We start from the raw sequence: 25,654 nt of genomic DNA, 5'->3' as shown, positions 1-25,654 counted from the left end.
ACAACTACTGAAGCCTGTGTGCCTAGAGCCTGTGCTCTGCAACAAGAGAAGCCACCATAATGAGAAGCCCACCACCGCAATGAGAAGCCCGTGCACCACCACGAAGCGGAGCCCCCTGCTCGCTGCAACTAGAGAAAGTCCTCATGCAACAATGAAGACCCAATGCAGTCAAAAATAAATAAATAAAATAAATCAATTTATTAAAAATAGGCAAAGGACTTGAATATTCATTTCTCTAAAGAACATACACAAGTGGTCAACAAGCACATGAAAAGATGCTCAATGTCATTAGTCATTAGGAAAATCAAATCAAAACCACAATGAGGTGCTACTTCACACCCACTAGAATTAGCTATAATTAAAAAAAAAAAAGGAAAATAATAAGTCCCGATGAGAATGTAGAGAAATTTGAATACTTGTACATTGCTGGTGGAATATAAAATGGTTCAGCCACTGTAGAAAACAGTTTGGAGGTTCCTCAAAAAGTTAAACATAGAATTAATTATAATATGACTCAGCTATTCCACTCCTAGGTATATACCTAAAAGAATTAAAAAGAGGGATGCAAACAGATTCTTGTACACCAGTTCATAGCAGTATTATTTACAGCAGCCAAAAGGTGGAAGTAGACCAAATGTACATCAACAGATGAATGGATGAACAAATTGTGGCATATATATAGATACAACAGACTATTATACTATCATTCAATCATAAAAGGGCATGAAGCACAGATACATGCATACTATGATGTGGATGATCCTTGAAACATGCTAAGTGAAAGAAGGTAGACACAAAAGGTCACATATTCCATATGATTCAATTTTTAGAAATATCCAGAACAGGCATACCCATGGAGACAGAACACAGATGAGGTGGTTACCAGGGGCTGGGGAGAGTGGAATAGGGAGCAATGACTTAATGGGTAGGGGGTTTCCTTTTGGGATGTTGAAAACTTTAAAAAACTAGATAGAAGTGGTGGTTACACAATATTGTGAATATACTAAATGCCATTGTTCACTTTAAAATGGTTAATTTTTTGTTATGTGAATTTCTTCTCAATTAAGGAAGTATCTTTTATTCCTCTAACTGCTTTTAAATTTTTCTTTGCCCTTTTTTTTCACTTTTACTATTGGTGTGGTTTCCTTGAATCAGTGGTTTGATGTCTTTTGTTAGTTCTGGAAAATTCCCAGCCATTATCTCTACAAATATTGCTCTGCCTCAATTTATCTCCTTGCCTTCTATGACCTGAATTACATGTAAATTAGATTTTTTCCATCACAATCTAAACTCTCTTATGCCCTTTTCTGTATTTTTCTCCTCTTTTTCTTTTTGTGTTTCAGGTTGCATATTTTCTCCTTTTCAGTTCATAAATCCTTTCTTCAGTGATGTTTAAGTTGATGTTAAACCTTCTATTGAGTTATTACTTTCAACTAGTATATTGTTCAGTCCTCACATTCCATATAATTCTTTGTTGTTTCTATTTAGTTGCTGAAATTATCCATCTTGTCATTGGTTTCCTAAAAATACTTAAAGGTATTTTAAATTCTATGTCTTATATTTCCAATATTTGTATTTCTTGTGGATCTAGTTCTATTCTTTGCTTTTTCTCTTTTTTGGTCATTTGGTCATCTGGTATGCCTGGTATTTCTGATGGATTGCTAGACATTATATATGAAAAGTGTTGTGATAATCTGAGGCTGCTGATTGTGGTACCTTCCTCCAGAGGATTTTCTATTGCCTTGGGTGGAAACATATCACTTTTAGGGTATGGGTATGTCACTTTAATCCAATCAGAAATTAAGCAAATTCAGAGTTGTGCTTCAGTTTTTGCGAAGGCTAGTCAAATTCTAGTTCATTCTCTAGTTGCAGAGTGTAGCCCTTTGGGGATTCCAATGGAAAGCCTAGGGTGTTTATCAGGGCTTGTTCTCCTTGGTGGGCTCTGAACTCTAAGTTTTGTCTCACAAGCCCAACAGGACTGCCTGAGCTCTCCTCATTTCCGTCTGTCAGCCACCACATTTTGCTCACTTCACAGCTATTGTTTATGAATTAGCAAACGCCTCAAATGCTCATTGTTGAACTTTCCTTTTCTCTGGGCTCCTGAAGTCCTCACTGCATTGATAGCTCTTCAATGTCTTAAGATAGAATGTTTGAAAAAATGCTTTTTCCATATTTGCTGGTTGTGCTTGGTATGATGGTTGAACTGCAACAAGCTAGTATGACATAACCAATAGTGGAAACCTGATCAATTTATTATCAATGGCTTAGAGTTCTCTTAGTGTGGCTTAAAGTCCCTTCTAGACATTCAAATCCTGAAATTGATGAATGCAATTTAAAAAGATAAAAGAGAAGATTTTGCAATTCTCTGCAAAATATAAGTACCTGATTATGTGTGTTGTCCTACTTGCTGTTTTTTTTTTTTTAATCTTCCTTCCCCAATTAGACCAAAAACTACTCATGGATACAACTCAGATATATTTTATTTCAGTGTCTTCACATTGGGCCAGTAAATACTCCATAAAATTGAGCTAATTGGGATGTATACTAACCCAATTAGCAACCACTAATTAGTGTTTAAATAGTTTTAACTTGGAACTATCTCAGCATGAAATAAAAAGGGCTTTCACAGTAAGAAACAATCTAAAAGCCAGAAATTAACCACCACTTGCTACTTCTGTATATCACTGATTTTTGGCAGCTATATGACTTTCATAAAGATTATGAAGATTTTAAGTAACTGAAATGTCCATCAACTGAGAACTGATTCAATACACAATGCATTTGTTAATATTAAAGAAAATGAGGCAGACAGATCTTTATGCACTGATGTGGGAAAATCTCCAAATATTGGGGGAGAAGAATATAATGGTCTGCATATTCTTTTCTGGATAACCTATTGTTTCCTAAATTCTTGGTCTCAAATTTTAAGTATATGTTTTCTGACTCAGTTCTAGCAAAGAGCAAATGGAAGCCTGTCTATGCCTTGACATTGCAAGCTTTTGTAAAAAGGAATTTAGACAGTTAAGGGGATAGTTGATGCAGATGTAAAAACGAAAGAGAATCCTGTAGAGCCATTTAGGGGACAATTGTAAGGTTAACATGAAGACAGGAAACATTCACAAAAGCATAAGTCCTAATTGCTTACAAATGTAACCATTAGAGCATCTTGTGACAGTATTTGTGAGTCCCTTTCTGAGATTTCTTCACTTTAAAGGTGTAAAGTTTTCTTCAGGGATGTGAACATTTAATTCTTGAAACACCCTAGGCTAACTTGTCATCTAACTCTTTTCTGTGGATATAAGTAAGGTAGGAATTCTTTTGCTTGGCAGAAAGCCTCAGAAATGTCTTTCTTTTTTTTCCTTTGGGGATAAAGGAAAATTATTAGATCAATATGTTTAAAACTATGTGTAGGAGAGATTTTGTTGGGGGAAGGACAATGCATATATGATGCTAGTAACTGTTTTAAAAAGGTGCGTGTGAAAGAATATGCTTCCCTCTGCATGAAATCTCTCTGGAACTGTACATGTAGGCAACAGAGACTGCTGGATGAGGCCTGGGGCATTGGGTCAGGGTGACAGGGAGGTGTACTTTCACCTTACAACCTTCTGTACTATTTTGACTTTTAAAAAAATCATGTACATACATTATTTATTCAGAAAAATAATTTAAAATGATTTCTAAGTACAAGAAAAAGGGGATAAAAGGGAAAAACTTAACATTTATTTTATTTTTAAAATATTTATTTATTTATTTATTTGGCTGCATCGGGTCTTAGTTGCAGCATGCGGGATCTCTGTCGCTGAGTGCAGGATCTCTGTTGTGGCATGCGGGTTTTTAGCTGTGGCATGCAAACTCTTAGTTGCAGCATGTGGGATCTAGTTCCCTGACCAGGGATTGAACCTGGGCCCCCTGCATTGGGAGCGCAGAGTCTTAGCCACTGGACTACCAGGGAAGTCCCAGAAAAACTTAACATTTATATACAATTTCACAACAATCCCATAAGATAGAAAAGTTATTCTTATTTCACAGAGAGGAAACTAAGGCTCAGAGAGATTAAAAAACTTGCTCAAAATCATAAAGCTAGAAGTTGAATCCTGGTAAATCTGAATCCAAAACTAAGTTATCTTTCAGTTTTGTACTCTTAAAACATAAATAACTTGGATTACAGTTATGATCAAACTGCAAAAAACGTTTAACGATAATTTAAAAACCCCTAGTTGCAACACCATTAACTGATTTGTTTCTTATACTGCATAAGAAATGGCAATAGTAAATAAGAAGGTATACTTTTTCTCAGGCAATCAAAATTTAATTAAACTTCAAAAACTTCCCAAGGACTTTACAAAGGTCCTGGTAACAACTTAGATTTAAAAAATACAATGTTGGGCTTCCCTGGTGGCGTAGTGGTTAAGAATCCGCCTGCCAATGCAGGGGACACGGGTTCAAGCCCTGGTCCGGGAAGATCCCACATGCCGTGGAGCAACTAAGCCCGTGTGCCACAACTACTGAGCCTGCGCTCTAGAGCCTGCGAGCCACAACTACTGAGCCTGCGTGCCACAACTACTGAAGCCTGCGTGCCTAGAGCCCGTGCTCCGCAACAAGAGAAGCCACCGCAATGAGAAGCCCACAAACCTCAACGAAGAGTAGCCCCTGCTCGCCGCAAATAGAGAAAGCTGGCGCGCAGCAATGAAAACCCAATGCAGCCAAAAATATAAAATAAAAAAAAAATTAAAAAAATAAAAAAACAAAAAATATAATTGCTACTATTTCTCTTTCAAGAAATTAAAACAATAGAACATAAATGAAGACACAAGTTTTCAGCACTCAGTGCTGTAACAGAACCAGCTAAATAACTAAAAGACCTGGCAAATTTTAAGAATTACTTTCACTATGGAAACCTCACATTCCTATAATTAATGTAACAATGTAATCTACAAATCTTTATCTTGTGTCTTCTTAAAGAAATTAGACAATGTTCAAGTCTTCTTTACCCTGAGGAATCAAGAGTTCACCTTGAGTGAGGCTCCAGGGGTGACGGGGCTTGGCTCTGTGAATGGGGGCTACTACACCCCCCTTCCTAGTCTCCTTTCCTATTTTCTTTGCATCATTTCTAGCCTGTGGGCCCCATTTCTAGATCAGATGCAAATATTTGCTCACAAGCAGCAAAGCTTTAGGCTTAATGGTGGCTGCACCTGTTGAAAAGTGATAAATGACCAGAATTTTCACATAAGCTTTCCTCATGTAAAACAGGGATCGTGGCTGGAGGCAAGACAGCTTTTCCAAGAGACCTTTCAAAGGGCTTCATGAGTTGTCACCTGGACCCAGGACCCCTATTCCTTGATGAAGATGAGCATGGGTAGACATGAGGGAGAGGTAGTGGTGCCCAATGGACCCAAGCATGGAATAGAAGACCAGTTGTAAAACCTCAGCAGCGTGGAGCCTTTCCTAGTCCGAAGGATGCCTGAGCAAGGCTTTCCTATTATCAACACTAGGAAGGACTTTTATAGGTCAGTCCATCTTTCCATACAAGGAAGGAAGAAACAAACATTATTGTGTAACACTATATGCCAGGCACCTTCACAAATCATCTTTCTATTTCTCACAGCCCTGTGTGGCTATCATTGTAACTTTCATTCCACTGCTGAGACACTGAGGCTGCGAGAGGGTAAGTGACTGACCCAGTCAGGAAGGGGCTGATCTGGGACTCATACCTCTGTCGCCTGACTACACATTCGAATATGTGGATCACATCGGTCTACAGCACCAAAGAGATGCTGCTTTGTGTGTTTCAGTTAACTTAGCTGGCTGTATAGGTGAAGTACTCAGAGGGTCAATAAAAATTCAGTTTGCTTCTCCCAAAGCTTAGCAGTGCTGGCCTTGACAAGAACCTAAACACTATGCTCTGCTGCTGTGAACTTTTATGTCTGTCTTAGGCTGCACATGAATACTTCTGTTGAAGAGGATTCCAGCCCAGTTTAGAGAGTGGGAGCCTGAGTTTCAATATACATTTATACCCACTCAACAGTAAACGCCAGGAGAGACAGGCGGAAGAGGAGGGTGAGAGAGAGAACATTTAAATAGTGGGGGTGAGTCTGCCTGTCACCCCATACCAGGAGTATCTGCCCTGCTAGGAGAGTGACAGGAGTATATGACTCTGATGTTTCTTCAGTAAGTTGCAGTTTCCTGTATACCCTGTCAGCATTTCACTGGGATTTGAGGGATTTTTCAAATGTAATTTGGGCTACACTTTGTCTTTTGCCTTTATAAACTACCCCTACCCGCTAAGACACAACTTCCCTACACTATAGTTATGATATGCCTGTGACCAAAAGCAAAATCCTGGAGAACTCCCTTTTCTGGGACAGAAGAGAAATTAAGTCATTTGTGCCTTGAATTCTGAACGGTTCTTTGTTGTCTACGTGTGTAGGCTGTTCTTGTTTTAGTCACATGTGGCAGCGTGTGTGTATGGAGGTCATGAGGCAAGAAGCCTCCTAGAAGAAGGGTCAGGTCAGGTCCATCTCTGGCCAAGTGCCCAACTTTGCCCTGAGCTCTGGGGCAGCCTGAGGAGGAAGAGGCACCCCCTTAAGGCAGAGGGCAATGGTGCCTCAGCTTGCTCACCCAGGGTGAGAAAACCCCTTTCCCCTTGATTAGGAAAGACCAACTGACACTTTTCTCAAAAGGAACTTTCATGAAAAAGGAACTGGATAATTTTAAGATTTACTAGATTTCTTCTCAGTTTTTTGAAGCCTCATCAAAGAATGGCCAGGCTGTTGCCACCAAAATAGCACACCCATCTTGGGCATCTTTTCATCACCTGGGTTTGCCATTACCCTTTCTTATGCTCAGGTCAAACTCAGGTTTAGCTGCTGCCCTAGCTCCTGTTATTTATACCTGCTTTTTGACTCCTCAGTAAAGAAAGTATTTCCCCAAGACAATTTCAGAACTCCTCTCTGAGCTGTACTCTGAGTGCGCATAAATGCACTCATAAAGCTCTGCTGCACTGAGTGAATTCTTCCTAGAGGTCTCCTTACTCACGGGTTTCTAGAATCTTCCCCTTGTCACTGACCCAACTGTTTTCATCCCATTTCTTACCTGCTGGCTTGTTTAAGGTAGCTTCTAAGCTGTAATGTTCTAAACCAGCACCTCTACCTGCTTTCTTTAGTGATCCCAGTATTTTAATTTCAGGAGCCAGTCTGCATCTAATTCATACCTGTCAAAGTGCACGAGCCTCTTTATGGCTCCCCACTGGAAAGCCCATGCTCTATGCAGAGCATCGCCATCTCTAGCTCTAGGAAACCTCTTCTCACCAGCCCTGCTTGTGTCCTAAATCCAAGCCCATCACACTTCTCAAGACTTTCCTACTATTATGCTTTGCACACATGGGTCCAGTGGTCAGCATGCCCTGTAACCTACCTTCCACTTGGCGAGCTTCTCTAAGAGACAAAACAGAAAGGGGGTTAGAACACAGACATCGGAGCCAGGCTATCTGCACTCACTGGAGTCTAGCTGCAGCTACTTACTAGCACTTTAACCTTGGCAAGTTATTGGATTTCTCTAAACTTGCTTCCTCATCTGTAAAACGGGGTTAATAATAGGATTGTTGCAAGGATTAAATGAGTTAATATATGCAAAATGTTTAGAAGAGTGCCTATCACATAGTAAGCACTATAGGTTAGCTATTATTATTGTGGTTATTCATTAACTTTAAAAACATAGTATGTGTGTATATACTCTGTCCATTTTTCTGTGATACACACTATATATAAAACAAATAAACACATACACTATATATCTGTGTGTGTATGTATATATATATATATATATATATATATAATATGTGTGCATATATAAAGCTTTCCCCTCAGTTCCCTCTGTTTATTTTCCTGTTTTTCTTCCGAGACTCTGAATTCCTCAAGTACAAGAACTGTGCACAACCTAACAAATACTGGCCCAACTGTCTCATGGATGAAGGGTGGCCAGCAGTTAGGAACAATGACCCTGGGCTGCCAGAGTCTCATTTCTGACTTTGCCACTTAATAGGTGAGTCATCTTGGCCAAGTTACTTGACCTTCTCTAAGTCTCAATATCTTAATTTGTAAGAGAAGAGCTATAACTTCTCTCATTGGGATGCGCCAAGATGAAAATTATGTATATAAAACACTCAGCATGGTGTCTGGCACATCCTGTGATCTGAACTGCTAGCTATAGTTAAGTTTTCTCCTGCCCAGCTTCACAGCAGAGATCTAGAATGGCAGTTTCTATTTCAACTGGATTCATTGTATTATCTGTTGCCATTAAGTTCTATTCTTAAACTGTCTTGATAAGGAATTTAGCATGACCAAATAATTTGGTAGATAAAAAGTCAAAGAACCTTCAGGATCTTTTCTCAACTATTAAAAAGCCTAAAGTTACAACCCAGCTGGCCGAAGAGAAATCAGATTTAATTTCTTCAGGTCTGAAGTTGCCAGGCAGGATCAGGTAAGCTGCATTCCTGTTGGAGGCTCTTTGGACTGAATTCTTACCAACTTTTGGTCTATTGTAAACACTGAGGCTTCCTTGAAATAAAATACTCTTGAATAATACTATGTGTGTTTGTGTAAAAAACAAAACAACCTATGCCTCATGCATTACAAAAGTTTGTCCAAGAAGGGTTTAAAAACTCTGAAATATCACATCTGTTCCAGACTAATTTTTTTTTTTTTTTTTTTTGTGGTATGCGGGCCTCCCTCTATTGTGGCCTCTCCCGTTGCGGAGCACAGGCTCCGGACGCGCAGGCTCAGCGGCCATGGCTCACGGACCCAGCCGTTCCGCGGCATGTGGGATCCTCCCAGACCGGGGCGCGAACCCGGTTCCCCTGCATCGGCAGGCGGACGCGCAACCACCGCGCCACCAGGGAAGCCCCAGACTAATTTCTGATCACTCAATAATTTTTAAAATAGTAAACAAGAAATTATTCAATTTCACACATTACTTCAATTCATAAAGCTGATTTCTTAGTTGATAGCACCATGCCCATGAAGAAATAAGCAACTGTATTTTGATGCTAATTCTAACTTTGGTTCTAAGGAGCAAATCCCACACTTTAAAGAGCACTGAGACCATGAAATAATTGAGATGTAAAAACTTGACGGTGTCAGTTCAATCTCAAAGCCACAAAACAGCAGGTTCAAATTTCAAAGGATGATGCAAATCTTCCCTAAGATTAATGGAAAGCCCTATCCTAGTAATTCACTCATTTTATTTCTTAGCTTTTGTAAAAAGTCTGTATTTGGCCTGAACAGCACCTACTTTTTTTAGTCTTACTCTCTGCTAGGACTTGAAATAATGTGAAAAGGGTGAAAGTAACAGTAACAGAAACAGTAACATTGCCATTAAATAGTCCTACATCTCCTGTTGATGAAGGAAAATAACAATTCACCATAAATGGGAAATAGAGGAGAGGGAACAACTAATTTGATTTTCACTGGATAAAGGTAGGTGGGGAGGAACTATACTATTAATTGATGAAAATACTACTAAGTGAAAAACATTTTGTAGGTATTAAGGAGAATGTCAAGGCAACAGAACTAATTCTAGAGGGTAAGATCAAACACACTGAGCGTAACTCTCTAGCATTTAGAGTTGGCGGGAAATATCAGGAGGACCACTGAACCAGTGAATCTCAATGAATAATGATGTAATGAATAACCTGTGCAGCTTTTAAAAATCCTTTAACCCCATATGCACTTAACAAGAGGGCCTCCAAACACATGAAGCAAAACCAGACATAATCAAAGGGAGAAATAGACAATTCAACAATAGTCATTGGAGGCTTCAATACTTTACTTTCAATAATGGATAGAACACTAGTTAGAAGATAAAGAAGGAAAGAGAAGATTTAAATAACACTATTAACCAACTAGACCTATGGAGCACTCCACCCAGCAACAGCAATCTATATATTCTTCTCAACTGCACATGGAACATTCTCCAGGATAGACCATATGTTAGGTTATAAAACAAGCCTCAGGGGCTTCCCTGGTGGCGCAGTGGTTGAGAATCCGCCTGCCGATGCAGGGGACACAGGTTCGTGCCCCGGTCCGGGAAGATCCCACATGCCGCGGAGCGGCTGGGCCCGTGAGCCATGGCCGCTGAGCCTGTGCGGCCGGAGCCTGTGCTCCGCAACGGGAGAGGCCACAACAGTGAGAGGCCCGCATACCGAAAAAAAAAAAAACAAGCCTCAGTATAAGTAAAATGACTGAAATCATATGAAGTATGTTCTCCAACCACAATGGAAAGAAGTTAGAACTCTATAACAGAACGAAATTTGGGAAATTCACAAATACATGGGATTTAAACAACCAATGGATCAAAAGGAAAATCATAGCAGAAACTAGAAAATACTCTTAAGATGAATGATATAAAAACCAAAACATACCAAAATTATGGATGGGTGAAATTGTGCTTACAGAGAAATTTATAGCTGTAAATGCTTACATTAAAAAAGAAAGATCTGAAATCTATAACATAATCTTCCACCTTAAGAGAAGAAGAAAAAAATGAGACCCAAAGCAAGTAGAAGGGAGAAAATAATAAAGATGTGAGTGAAAATTAATAAAGTAGAGAATAGAAAAATAGACAAAGCAATAAAACCAAAAGTTGGTTCCTTGAAAAGATCAAAATTTACAAACCTTTAGCAAGGCATAACTAGCTAAACCATGGATAAGCGTTAGGTGCATATATCTTTGACCAGGCAAAAAAGAACTCAAATTACTAAAATCAGGAATGAAAGGGGACATTACTACTGACACTGAAGAAACAAGAAGGATTATAAGGGAATCTTATGGACAACTGTATGCCAACAAATGTGATAACCTAGATGAAATGCACAAATTCCTAGAGAGACACAAATTACTGAAATTAACTTAACTAGAAATAGAAAACCTGAAGAGCCCTATAAGAAGTAAGAGAGTAAATCAGTAATCAAAAAACTTCCCACAAAGAAAAGACCACGACCAGATGGCTTTACTGGTGGATTCTACCAATTAAGAATTAACACCAACTCCTCTCAAACGCTTTCAAAAAACAGAAAAGAAGGAAACACTTCATAATTCATTATATGAGGCTAGCATTACACTGATACCAAGTCAGAGAAAGACATCACAAGAAAATTACAGACCAATATTCTTCATTGAATATAGATATAAAAGTCCTCAGCAAAATACTAGCAAACTGAATCCTGAAACATAGAAAAACGTAATCCTATTATGACCAATTGGGATTTATCTCAGGAATGTAAGGTTGGTTCAACATATGAAAATCAATTAATATAATATACCATATTAATAAGACAAAAACCACACAATCATCTCAACAGGCACAGAAAAAGCATTTGACAGAACCCAAACTCATTTATGATAAAAACTCAACAAGCTAAAAGCAAAAGGGAATTTTTCAACCTGATAAAAGGACATCAGTGAAAATCCCACAGCTAACATCATACTCAACAGTGATAGACTAAACGCTTTTCCCTCAAGACCAGGAACAAGACATGGATGTCTGCCTGTATCACTTCTATTCAACATTCTACTAATGAAGGCTCTAGCCAGGGGCAATTAAGAAAATGAAATAAAAGGTGGCCTGACTGGAAAGAAGAAGTAAAACTATCTCTATTTGCAGATGACATGATCTCGTATATAGAAAATTCTAAGGCATCCACTAAAAAACTATTAGTGCTAGTAAATGAGTGCAGCAAGGTTGCAAGGATAAAAGATCAATGTACAAAAATCAATCACATTTCTGCAGAAATTAAATAAATAAATAGTAAGGCATTTCCTGTTCATGGATTGGAAGACAATATTGTTAAGATGACTCTACTACCTAAAATGACTTGCAAATTCAAGGTAATCCCTATCAAAATCCCAGGGGGCTTTTTTTGCAGAGATTAAAAACTGATCCTAAAATTCATATGGAAATGCAAGGGACCTTGAATAGCCAAAACAACTGTGAAAAAGCTGGAGGACTCATACTTCCCAATTTCAAACTTACTACAAAGTAACAGTAATCAATACCATGTGATACTGGCACAAGGACAGAATAGGGACCAATTAAATAGAACTGAGAGTCTAGAAATAAACTCATATATTATGCCTAACTGACTTTTGACAAGAGTGCCAAGATCATTCATCTGGGGAAGAAAGAATAATATCTTTAACAAATGGTACTGAGACAAATAAATATCCAACATGCAAAAAAAAAAAAAATGAAGTTGGACCTCTACCTCACATCATATACATATATTAACTCAAAATGGATGAGAGAACTAAATGTAAGAGCTAAAACTATAAAACTCTTGAAAGTTTTTGTGACCTTGAATTAGGCAATGGTTTCTTAGATACGACTCCTAAAACACAAACCAAAGAAGAAATAGACAAATTGGACTCCCCCACCAAAAACCCCAAAACAAAAAAACTTGTACTTCAAAAGATTCTATCAAGAAAGTGAATAGAGAACTTATAGGAGAAAAAATTCGCAAATCATATATTTGATAAGGGCCTAGTATCTGGAATGTATAAAGAACTCTTACAACTCAGTAACAAAAAGACAAATAATCTAATTAAAAATGGGCGAAGGACTTAAATAGACATTTCTCCAAAGAAGATATTCAAGGAGCCAACAAGCACATGAAAAGATGTTAAACGTCATTAGTCACTAGGAAAATGCAAATCAAAACTACAGTGAGGTGCCACTTCACACACACTAGACATGGCTATAAGTTTTTAGAAAAAGGAAAATAATACGCACTGGTGAGGATGTAGAGAAACTGGAAGCCTTGTATATTGCTGGTAAGAATGTGAAATTCTACAGATGCTTGGCGAACAGTTTGGTAGTTTTTCAACGAGTTAAGCTTAGAGTTAACATATACCCCAGCAATTCTACTCCTAGGGATATACCCAAGAAAATTAAAAAGATATGTTCACACAAAAATTTGTATACAAATCTTCATAGAAGCATTATTCATAAAAGCCAAAATGTGGAAACGACCCAAATGTCCATCAATGGATGGATGAAAAAAATGCAGCATATATCCATACAATGGAATACTACTCAGCTACAAAAAAGAGCAAAGTACTGATACATGCTATAACTGGATAAATTTTGAAAACAGTATACTAAGTGAAAGAAGCGAAACACAAAAGGCCACATATTGTATGATTCTATTTATACAAAATGTCCTGAACAGGCAAATCCATAGAGACATAGAGTAGGTTAGTGGTTTTTGGGCTGGCAGGGGTGAGAGGTTACTGTTAATGGGTATGAGGCTTCTTTCTGGGATGACAAAAATGTTCTGGAATTAGATAGTTGTGATGGTTGTACGACCTTGTGAACATACTAAAAACCACTGCAGTGGCTTTACCCTTTAAAAGGGTAAATTTCATGGTATGTGAATTATATCTCAATAAAAAAGGGAAAAGAATCTTCAACCCCCTACTGATTTGAGTATGACTGCTGTAGTGGACCTATTACTACTAGTGGGAATATTCTCAACTCTCAGGTATGCTGAGGTGGAAGGTTGGGCACATTTACACATACTGATAATCCCTTCAAGCATAAGATTCATATAACATAAAATATTTCAACATCTTCCTCACAAGTAATGCAAAAAAATTTCATTTATACATGTAAAATTGCTCTCATCCAACTTTAGAATTCACTGTTTTTAAAAGAATACAGTACAAACTATGTAAAAAAAAATCTCGGACCGATATAATTTATTACTAATCAGTTATGTATTTTGGAAAATTTTTCGTACACTCACGCTTTCATCCCACCAAATATTTATTGAGCACTTACTATGTGCAAAGCACTCTACTAGGTACCAGAGATACAGTGGCAAGTGACACAGTTAAATGTCCCTGCGGCTGTGGAGCTGACGTTCTAGAGGAGTCAGATCAACCACCAACAAAGGAACAAGAAATTATCAGAGAGTGAATGGCGACCTTGAAGAAAATAAAATGGAGCAACTCAGTTCAGGGCCCGAGGGGGCATCACCACACAGGATGTCCCCACACTTGGGTCCTATCTGGGCACAACAGGAGCCAATGTGAAAAGACCAAAAGAAACAGCATCACTGTTCCTCCCCTGGGGAGTATGAGCACGTTCTGTCTCTGAAACACACACAAATGAAATTTGGGTATGTGATCTCCAAATCAGCCTTCCAAACACAAGTGGGTGAATAACACACAACAACACAGTCTTTTAATTTTATTATTTATTTATTTTAATACAAAGCTTTGGCATTAGCAATTTTATGAAAAAATAAAATGTACTAAAAATAAATGCTTGTGTGGCATGATTGGTAAATGATGCACAAAAATAGGTTCTTTTTTCCTTCAAGGCAATCAGTCAGAAAGCATTCTTTTCCTTCTTCAAAACCATTCTACCCTATGGAATAAAAGGAAAAAAGAGGTCAAGAATTAGTTAACGGGTAGTTGTCAATGTTTTAAAATAACAGAGAAAGTAATCCTAACTGAATGGTGGCCTGGGTTTGTCCCCAAGTATTTCCCAGACCAATTTGGTAAAGCCAGTAAGTCACTAGCATTTTCCTGAACTCAGCAGCTGTAGATCTGAGGTCAAGTGGCTCAGTCACTTAAAAGTGTGTTAGTACTTCCAAAAGGAAGGCAGGGAAAAGTACAGGCTAACAGCATTTTGTTTAAAAATGCAGGGACAACTGTCGTACAATTTACAACTTTTCCTGGTTTGAACACATGTTCTAAATGCTGAGTGCCCTGAAATCTGTAGCTGCTGTCTTTACAACATGCTCCTGCTTTATACCTCAAACAAACATGTCTTTATTTATTCTGAAGTAAGATTTGAGGAGTACAGACTCCCAGGGATGTAAGGATTTCTTACAGAAATTCCCCAGATTTTACGTGCGTGCGTGTGTGTATGTGTGTGTGTGTGTCCCTAAATCAGGTGCCTGAAGGTACCTGACATCTTTGGAAGTTTCCTGCATTACCCTCAGGCTAATTAATGCTGCCCCCTCTGAAGCCTGGCACTGTGGGACAGCCCTAGTTCCTGAACCCTTATAGAGTCTGGTTCATTTCTATGGTTCCCACATCATATCTTCAATTCTGCTCTCTTTTTTTCCCAGCAGAATTCCAGACCCATACTTCAAACCTCTTAATCTTTGGTCAACATACAACTCTCCAGCATCTCCTGTTTTATCTCCTCCCCATCATCCTTTCTCCTTCAGCTCTGTATTTTCACCTAACCTACCTTCTTGCTTCCAGTCTCTACCACGAAAGCAACTTCTCAGCCATCAGCAATTTTCTTTTTGCTGAAAAGCCTTAGATATCACCTGCTGGTTACAAAAAACCAGTCCAAATTCTGTAGTCTGCCTACCGTTGCCACCACCTATAGCAGACACGTCAAACCACACAACTCCCTGAACCTGCTCTGCTTTTTCTTACCATGTGCTTTAATTATGCCTGGCCTGGTTTCTAAGTCACTCCCTCCAGGAAGCCTTTTTCAACTCCCTCAGGGCAAAAGTGGCAGTTCCCCTGTGTCTGTGTGATACTCCTGTCATCTTGTGCTGGGTCCGCAGGCACTCTCTGGCTCTTCCGTCACTTCAACCAGCACCGCAGTGCAGAGCACTGAGCAGTGCAGAGCACTGAGCAGTGCAGCCCCCTTCCCTTTCCCCAGGGCTCCTGCAGGGCAAGGCCTGGTGCCTCAAACACTGGAGAGATGGCGCCTAATGAATGAAAGGCTGGGTATGAAGGCCATTCACAGAAACTGCAAACAGGGCTCTACACTTGTTTATTGTAGTTCATATTTAAGACAACACATTGTTTTTATAACGTTTCCTCTGAAAAACTGGATATAGGACTTTTAATGGGCAAATAAAGATTTTTAAGCTTACTTTTTTTGCTGCCTAAGAAATTATACACAACTATGCAGCCAAACATTAAAGGCACTTCTGAAAAATGAAAGATTGACCACTGTCAAAGACAGAAGTCCAGTCAAAGCTTCTGCTGCTGTAACCTTTTTGTCACCATGTTTTTAGAAAACCAAATTTATCTTTTTCAACCGCATTATCTGGAGTCCTTAAATGGCTCTCCGGAGTAGTCAAAGACAAGCAGTGTAAAGGTAAGAGTTGGAACCAGAAATACTGGGCTTGAATCCCATGCCCCTCTTCCTATGGCATTTCTTGGGGGTCACTCAGCCCCTCTGGGCCTCAGGTTACTCCTCTGTGTATATATCTCAGGCTCAGAGTGGCTAAAAGAACTAAATACTAAGACAAAGAAGAGTATTCATGATCAAACTGGGGGCAAATCTTTGCTGGTATTGCTACAAAAAAGCCTGTCTCAGGAAAATAAACAATCAGAGATGTGTGCTAGTGTGAGCAAAAGTTTTTAGGTTGAAAACTAAAAATTCAAAATTCTTTAGATCAGTGTTTCTCAAACTGCAGGCTGTAACCTATTAATGGATCATAAAATCAATGCAGGAGTTCATGACCAACATTAACAACAACACAACAAAAAGCACAGAGAAGAATAGATCAGAGAATACTGTATGTTGTACGGAAAATGTCTGTGGAACTTGTTTCAGTTATACATGTGGGAGCACTGGGTCAAAATATAAAATGTATTTCTTACAGTAGGAGATGGCTAAAAAAAGAGTTTTAAAAACATTGCTTTTGGTTGGGCTTCCCTGGTGGCGCGGTGGTTAAGAATCCACCTGCCAATGCAGGGGACATGGGTTTGAGCCCTGGTCTGGGAAGATCCCACATGCAGCGGAGCAACTAAGCCTGAGCGCTACAACTGCTGAGCATGTGCTCTAGAGCCTGCGAGCCACAACTACTGAAGCCCGCGCACCTAGAGCCCGTGCTCCACAACAAGAGGAACCACCGCAGTGAGAAGCCCGCACACCGCAACGAAGAGTAGCCCCCACTCACCACAACTATAGAAAGCTGGCGCGCAGCAACAAAGACCCAACTCAGACAAAAATAAGTAAATAAGTTAAAAACAAACAAACAAAAAAAACACTGCTTTTGACCCTAAAGGTTCTAAAAGAGGCAGCCAGCAGAGACCCCAACCCCTCTCCTTGGGCTCTGATCTCTCCTAGGAAGGGACCGTTTAGGACAGACTATTCAAGAGGAACTCTGAGAACTACAAGGAGTCTTAGAACTTCTACCTGACTCAGGATTTGCCTCCGAACAGCTTCAGCCTTGTAACTTCTGTCTGAATAAGCAGGTCCCAGCAAGCTCATTAGCTTTTGACACAATCCATGTCATGGATGGACAATTCTGACTGGCAGGAAGTTCTTTCTTACATGAAATGGAAATCTACCTCCTTGTGGATATCTCCAGAGCTACACAGTATCACCCTCTGTATGCACTGGTTAGTCACCACAGGACCATTATGAGTATTAAATGGGGCAATGTGGGTGGTAACAGAGCCCAAAACAGGAGTAAGTTCTTGGTAGGCACATAATAAACAGTAGCTGTTCTCATCTCTGGCAGTCCTCCAAATACCTGGGACACCTCTTACATCACCTCAGTCTCCTCTAAGGTAAGCATCCCTAAGATAGAAATGATTAAGTTTTCAGACTCTTTCATACTGAAATATGTCAATGTCCTCTTAAAGAGTATGAGCAAAACAATTCAGAAATATTGAGTAGAGAGTAAATAGAAACATCAGTTCCTTTGACCTGGCTTATAAATTTCTACTACTAACCTCAGAGGAGGACAGCTCAAGAGGAACACTGGTGTGGACAACTGAAGCCCAATGACCTGCCACACAGCTAGGGTTTCTTGGTCTTCAGTTATGCTACAGGATTTCATATTTGTTCCAGTTATTTCATCAAGTTAACCACATCAGATTCATTTCCTCCTCCTGCGACTGTTTTGAATCTTGAATGCCTGGGCTACAGTCCTCTGCAAATCTCAGAACATGATTTCTATGCATCAGAATCCAGCAACTAAGAAAGGGCTGTAGAGAATACCTAGCTGAACCTCCCATTTGACTCAAAATCTCTCCTACATCATCCACATATCTTATAACTTGTTCCTCAAATAAAAACAAATATTATTTTTCAAATAAATATTTACTTTATGTTGAGGGAAAAATGGATTTATATAAATGTAAGCTGGTAAATGTTGGGATTTAACAAGGTTTACTTGAATAATGAAGTAGAGCAGAAAACCTCCTTTGGGAACTGAAGTTCAATAATGTTGCTTACTTAGGTACAACAAATGTTAGGGAAGCTAATATGTATAAATATATTTAACTTACATTTATTTGCCTCTTTGACTACTATCCTGTTTAAATTTGCAAAGTCTCAAAATTCACTAGATCTGTTTGTAGTCATGGTTGAGTACTTACATAAATAGTATTTCATTACGATAGAAGGGTGATGAAGTCCAGATACGTGGACTTTTCATTGATCTCTGAGTTAGGCCCTAAGTGAACACACAGAGCGTAGTGAGGGAGGCGGAGTGCTTTCACCCCTAGTGGAGCAGCAACCCATGGAGGCCTGGACCTGCCTGGGTTCCGCAGCCCTGCCTTTATATATGGCCAGTACTGCTTCATCTTGCCCACAGGGTTTCACCAGTGACTAGACTGGGTCAAGGTCTTATTGACATCACAATACAATCAGTGTAACACTGTCAGAAAAGTAAACTATAACAGTACGTAGAAAGCATAAGGTGGAATTTACTACTAATTTCCAGACAAATCATTAAAATGTGAAAAGATAGAATCTATTTATACAGAAGACTATCTTACAAATGGATGAGGTTACCCAGAAAATTGAAACAGAGCAATTAAATTGAAAAGGCAATCTCACTTTGATTGTAATTTTTTGGTAAAAGTGAAAAGGTAAGATAGATTTCAAAGACTTCATTAATGAAGAATAATTATAAAGTTTTTTGCTAAAATAAACTTTTCTCAAGAATTAAAATCACACAGGAATTTTTCATCAACATTTTTGGGAAAGAGACATTGAGTAAGAGTTGCTATCTTTTTTTGGCTTGTGGGATATTAGTTCCCAGACCAAGGATCGAACCCAAGACCCTGGCAGTGGAAGTGCAGAATGCTAACCATTGGACCACCAGGGAATTCCCGGCTATTATCTTTTTTTATCCCCTACAATTAAAAGGGTCTTTAAAAAAATTAAGTAATTAGTTACAAAAAAAATCAACACATAAAAGCACAACAGGAGAGCAAAACATCACCCAAAATTGTACTAAATTAAGATAATCACCATTAATATTTTGGTGACCATCCTTTCATGCATCCATGTGTGTACACACACACACACACACTCTCTCTCTCTCTCTCTCTCTCTCCCCCTCCCTCTCTCTCTCAATTTCTCTCTCTAAATGGAATCATGGAAATTGTCCTTCAGAGTGGTTTTGACTGAAGGCACAGAAATAATAGTCAAATGAACAATTGCAGTATCAACCCTCTACAAAGGCTAATGGGAGAAGGGATGGACTAAGACATGGATTTAAGATCTATGACTTAGATTCTGAGTCATGCAGGCATTTATGAGCGGAACTCTAACTTACAATAGGTAACATGTCTATTGAGCATTCTCTAAAATATCTGATACATGAACTGAGCACCTGGCTGATTCTGAGTGGCAGTAAGGTGACTACTAAATTACTTAATAATTCTCTAAAAGTACCCAGTGTGCAGCTACTTGCTGTGATTGGTTTTCACTCTTTTGTGAAATTTTAAAGAAGTGGGCTTACATTATCATCTAGTTTGATGGGTTGGTATTGGAGTAAGCAAAAGAGGTGACTGCAGGTGAAATAAATATTTCCCTCCAAATTGAGGTTTGAATCACAGGTACTCACGAGCTCTTATGATTCGGTATTCTACTTCATGGAAGAAAATTAAATTCATTTGCCAAAGGATAAAGGCAGATGGCCATCTTATTCATAGAACTCTGAAAGAATTGCAGAGGAATTGTTTTGGCTAACATTTATTGAGCACTTATTATGTATGAGGCACTGTGCTAAGCACTTTATATGCTAATTCTCACAACAACCCTATGATGTATTCCTACTTCTTGTTTTATGGATGACTAAAATGAGCTTCAGATAAATATAACTGCCTAGGTCTCAGATGAAAAATATGGAGGAGCAGGGAGTCAAGTCCAGGTATGCCTGACTCCAGAATCTGGGCAATTAACATTGTGCTATGTTGAAGTAAAACTGCATCAGGTGGGCCCAACAGAAGCAGCTAGCTGTTGACCTGCTGGATGAGGCCGAGACTACTTATCTGAAGGTTGAAGAATGCCAACTGACATGACATCCTCCCAATATATAATATGTCAAGGATGCCAAAGGGTACTTCTTACAAGTGTCTAGCCAAAAGATAAGGTTAGAGGTAATAAAATCATGTCATTGGAAGTGGAGGTTACTTGCCCATTGTTTCTACAGTTGGACTATGAGTATTTAATTAAATCAATTAAATGAGCTCGGTTGGTTGTTATTAATCAATTAAAATGCCAGGACATAACTGAATATAGAGAGCACAGGAATTCTACCAATTTAGGTTCAAATTTGGGCAGTGTCCCAGGGATGCTTTCATCTTGAATTAGTTTTCATGAATACTCCTTAAAAGAAAGGACTGAATAATATCCTACAGTAAATGCCAAAAATTTAAAGCAAAACAAATAAAGCCAATAAAACCTTTTCTTTATCTTACCCCCATGGAAAGCTACTCTTGGAAAACCATTGGATCAAAATGGACCTCAACTGTTACCCAGCCCAATTTTCCATCCTCTGAAAAACCTTTTACCGACAACAGCCCTGACAAGTAACACCCAGCTTCCTTCCGCCTGCGTTCTTAGTCCTGCGCAATCCCTACCCCCACGGCAAACCATCTCACTGGTAAGTAGCCTTGCTGACAGATGTTCTTCTTTTTACCAAGGTGAAATTTTGCCTTCCTGTAACCTACCCTTTGGTCCTCATTTTGTCCTATGGAAATATAGTTTATGCTTATTTTCTTTTTCTCCTGACAGTCTTTCTAATATTTGGAAGTCACAGGTCTTTCTGACTGCTTCTTTCTTGCAGGTTAAACATCCATGTTCCTTTGACCACAGGCCAGGGTGACAGTACTCCACCAAAAGCTAAGTAGATAAGACTCCAGGTAAAGTCTGATGAGCACACAGCAAAGTGGGGCTAATCCTGTCTATGATTAGGACATGGGCATTCTCCACATACTACGACTGTACTGGTTCCCTTGGCATTTGTTCCATCGTTGATTTATTCTAAGCGTGTGGCTAATGAAAGCCCTGAGATCTTTTCTAAAGTGAGCAGTTGTTGCTGAGCAAGGTGAACTCCCAATCAGTGTTACTGTTCATGAAATAAACTATTTTGCTAGGTATGATCCCATCAGGATCAGTATGAAATTGGTAGACGGCAATTCTCATGATCTTTATGAAAATTACATATTTTCTTGGGATCATCTGGCACATGCAATCCAAGAAACAATTGGTTACTTACTCATTAGCATTCAAGCTAGCTGTGGCTCTGATGATCATGTAGCAGAGTGTGAGAGCACTGAGGAGGCCAAAACTGGCAATAATAAACCATTCTTCTGTTGACAAAGGAAAGGGAGGAAATCACTCTGGGGAGAAGGCTTATGTCAAATCGATGTCAACATTTCCCTCAAATGCAACGAAGCAGACGTCAACGGAGGTGTAAGCCAAGACTGGCCCAAGGAAGTGAAGCAGGAGGAGGTTTGCCAGAGAGCTACTAAGTGGAGAAGGTTAGTGGAAGTAGTGGTGAAAGCTGCAAGGGAGAAAGGAAAGCATGGCCCAAACATTTCTTCCAGTTAAAGTCCTGAGGTTTGTGAGAAGTGTGGCCACCAAAAAGTATGTAGTAAAAAGATGTATATAAAATCGCACATGGACATAGGTTTTAAAAATTGTTAATTTAAATGACAGTAAAGTGGACTAGCCATACTTATAACCTTTCTTTCTTCATTTTGTCACTTCTGCATGGCTGTGTCCCTCATTCTTAAAGAAAGGCTTAGAAATATGGAGCAGTGGTTCCCAAAGATCTCCAAGCAGTCTGCAGGCTGGCCTTCCATGGCATTCACATCTATATTCTTTTCGCTTATGAGTGGGTTTACTTATAGTCTTTATTTAAAAAGGACATCTTATTGGTGTCTCCTGCAAAGAAGAGAACTACCCTTCACAACCCCACCGCTGGGAAGCGGCACTGGCTGTTCTGGCTTTATTAAACAGAAGTAGAAAGGGTAGGTTATTCACAAGGTAGGTTATTTCAACTCTTGGCTCATCAAAGAGTTGAAAACCTCTGGTACACAGAACTCTAAAGGTTTTTATCTAGTTTCTCTCTAGATCCAGGAAATAGATTAATATTTTCCCTTAAGTTTTCAAACTCTGTATCATCAAGGTAACATTCCAAAAACAGTACTTACTGAGAACCACAAAAATAACCTGAGAACCAATCTGACTTCCTAAAAAGTCTTAACTATATTTCCTAAAATATACACAAACTAGGGCTGGTTTAACAAAGTGTTACACAGTAAAGTTCCCTATACATCTGCAATAATGCAGAGAAGAAATTTATACTTGGAATGCCAAATGTTTATATGTGAAAGCTGTGTATAACATTGGCGTTTCTTAATCTGGTTTCCATGAATCCTACATCTATGCAAAACTGTGTGTGCCTAGGAATTTTTCTAGAAAAAGGTTATTATACTTTCACTGAATTTTAAAGGTTGTGATCTTCAAAAGGTTAAGAAGAACTGTTCTTCAGGATTCCAGGATGCTGAGTTGTTCTATGAGCATTTCTCTGCCCACCTTGGTTTACATTATTAAAATACACAGCAAACTCTTTCATTTTAGATAACAGTGCAGCCACTGCTTCTTGGAATACAAATTCCTCATCAATAGAGTGAATTTACACGGTTTTTATTTAAGTCAAAATAAACATTTAAGGACCCATGCAAAATCCACCATTTTTACCCACATATATTTTAAGTTAGAAAAAATATATACTGGCATTAAAAAAAATTAAGAGATGGCTGATAATCAATTTCAAGAAGCTTAACATAGCATTCTTGATTTTTTTCTTCTTAGACTTTTATACATGATAAGCAGACTAACTTTTAGAACTTCAATGTCTATGTTTCCAATTTTGAATATAGCATCCATACATGCATGGCATTTCAGTTATAAAAATTAGTAACCAAAAAGAAGTAAACACTGTCATAATAATACCCGATGGGCCCAGAGGTATTTTAGCACCGACCTACTGCAGCTGGGGTCTCGGTCACCTCTGTTCTCCCCAGTGTGTAGTTAGCACAGTGCCTTGCAAACAGTGGATGCTGGTTGAATGCACTGTAGTTACTATGGCACTACAGAGCTTTGATGTTAAAGTAAAGGTAGCTTTGGTCTAATTTAACCACATGAGTTTCATTTATTAACATGTACAAATTCTGCTAAAGGTGATTAATTTGATACATGAAGTAATATTTTTATCATCAAAACATAAGATTTTGAAAGGATATCTCTGTATAAAATATAATGGGATCAGTCAGTACTTTATGTAGTAGTAGGTGCTCAATAAATGTCGATCAATGAAGGACCTACCAAAAACTCATTAGTAAACAGACAACCTTTGTCTCCTTTATTATTACTAGATCAATTTTTAAAAATCTAGCCCATAAAACCTAAATGTCAAAGCAGGACAACATGAAGTGCTGTTAAAACAAACCATTGGTAAATGGTAAGAAATCAGTCAAATTGTATCAAAGAATAGTTTTACTTATTTTATAAATGAATGAAGTCTCCTTGAGTTTAGACAAATGAGAAAATAAAACTTGGGAAATCATTTTCTAACAATAATTTTTGGTTAGTTAAGATCACATATACTTCAATTGAATAGACCACACAAGTCTTACTATTTAAGGGAAAACCCTTTTCAACAGCTTTATCTGTTTTACTGACTCCTGGAGTTAAGAGGAGCCCCATTAGGGTTAGGGCTTGAAGCTATAGGTAAGCAACAGCATATACTGAAAAAGGCAGCACCAGAGTGGTGATGAGGAAGATGGGGTGAAAGGTTGTTAGATGAAAATAACACATAAAGAATGGATTGAAAACAGCTGGCTTGTTATGGGGTGAATGTCCACGAGGCCCACTCGCTCGCCTGCCAGCCCACTCATACTTTGGTAAGGCCATCAAAACACTCAGAGCATTTTTTTTTTCTTCTTGTCAATATTTCAACAATCATGACGTTCATAATTAGCCCAGAGCATTTTTTAAAAGTAGATTACCTTTTGGGTCTTCTCACACTTCTTGTACAATTATGCCAAAGAGGTAAGTGCTAAGACACCAAATTCATAAAAGTGTAAAATAAAGTGAGCAGCAGCTGGCCATCTCAACTGTTCCTAAAGTTGTGAATTTTTAGGTTCAAATTCTGGATTAGTTTTTTACTAGGTTGCCTGCAGCCTAGGTACTAGAGACCACTGGTGCTCACAGTTACACGACACACCTGAGATGCTGCTGACGTCCTACCTTACATCCCTGTCTGCAATGCAATCGTTTCAAAACAGGCTTATAAACAGCTATTAAGACAAACCTCTGATCAACTACTCATCAAATGGCAACTATTCCTATTAACTACACACAAGTACACAAGCTTCTTATTATAAAGGAAGTTTCGTTATTCCAAATATCTGTTTTAACAAAAGTAACCATTACTTTCTCAGTTACAGACTAAGTCACTGGCCCTGGTGATTGCCTCAACTCTCCACCACACGTCAAATACCAGCAGCAAATCTGTCCTGTGCCCTGGGCACAGGGCCCACTTACTTGTTACTGCGATGTTGATCTCTCCTGTTCTAGGAGTGAGATCCCCATCCTGAGGAAGAGGCGAGATCCCCGAAGTTCGAAGTGGCTCGAGGCCAAGGGAGTTGTCACTGGCGAGGTCACCTAGGGCTGATCTTCGGTTAACTGCTTGGGTTCTGGTGAGCCTTTCCATATCAAATGCTACGTTATCAGTACATGGCAAATTTGGCTGCAAAATATTTCCAGATTAAAAGTACTTGTAAGATTAACAAATCCTTTTATACAATTCTAAATGTTTGACATCCTGTTGCAAAGACTTTACCAAGTTTTTTCCAGGTGATTTCCTCTAATTTCTCTCCCCATCTACACCTTCCACTCTCATCCAAGAATTTTTATTTAAAAGAAACAGATGATTTCTTCCCCAAAATGGTACTAAGGAAAGCCAAAATCCACTGCAGAACCGAGAAAACTGAATACTTCATCTTTATAAAGTGACAACCTTTTGTGGACATGGCTCATTGGCAGAGGGATTCATTATTATAAAGCTGACAAACAGTGCAGTGTATCACTTTGGCTCGTATGTTAATACAGGTAACATAAAATATCCTTTCACCCTATTAACTTCTCTGTAATACCCCCATCTATCTGCTAGTCAGTTTTTAAATATCTTCTATCTTTAAACATAAGTAAAGCATACAACCAAAAGCAGATCAACATTGAAAAGACTTTTTTTTTTTTTTTTTTTTTTTGGTACGCGGGCCTTTCACTGTTGTGGCCTCTCCCGTTGCGGAGCACAGGCTCCGGACGCGCAGGCTCAGCGGCCATGGCTCACGGGCCCAGC

At 38.8% G+C, this 25,654-nt stretch overlaps 1 protein-coding gene across 3 annotated transcripts in view; it reads right to left on the bottom strand.

Moving 5' to 3' along the window:
• The window catches only part of RNF130 (ring finger protein 130), a 125,306-nt gene that overhangs the window by 10,674 nt on the left and 88,978 nt on the right, over positions 1 to 25,654 (bottom strand). The window contains exons 7-9 of one of the 3 annotated variants that reach the window (XM_024116296.1): positions 24,838 to 25,042; positions 21,500 to 21,593; positions 14,237 to 14,424 (exon numbers count right to left, since the gene is read on the bottom strand). In XM_024116296.1, the coding sequence (XP_023972064.1) occupies positions 14,409 to 14,424; positions 21,500 to 21,593; positions 24,838 to 25,042 (315 nt within the window). In that variant the 3' untranslated portion in view covers positions 14,237 to 14,408. Of the gene's footprint in view, positions 1 to 14,236; positions 14,425 to 21,499; positions 21,594 to 24,837; positions 25,043 to 25,654 lie in introns of those variants that run through there. The other 2 variants (XM_028498060.2, XM_028498056.2) reach the window with 2 other exon arrangements.

Source organism: Physeter macrocephalus, chromosome 2, assembly GCF_002837175.3.
Source record: "Physeter macrocephalus isolate SW-GA chromosome 2, ASM283717v5, whole genome shotgun sequence".
NCBI lineage: Eukaryota > Metazoa > Chordata > Mammalia > Artiodactyla > Physeteridae > Physeter > Physeter macrocephalus.
This window is presented reverse-complemented; position numbering and strand designations above follow the sequence as displayed.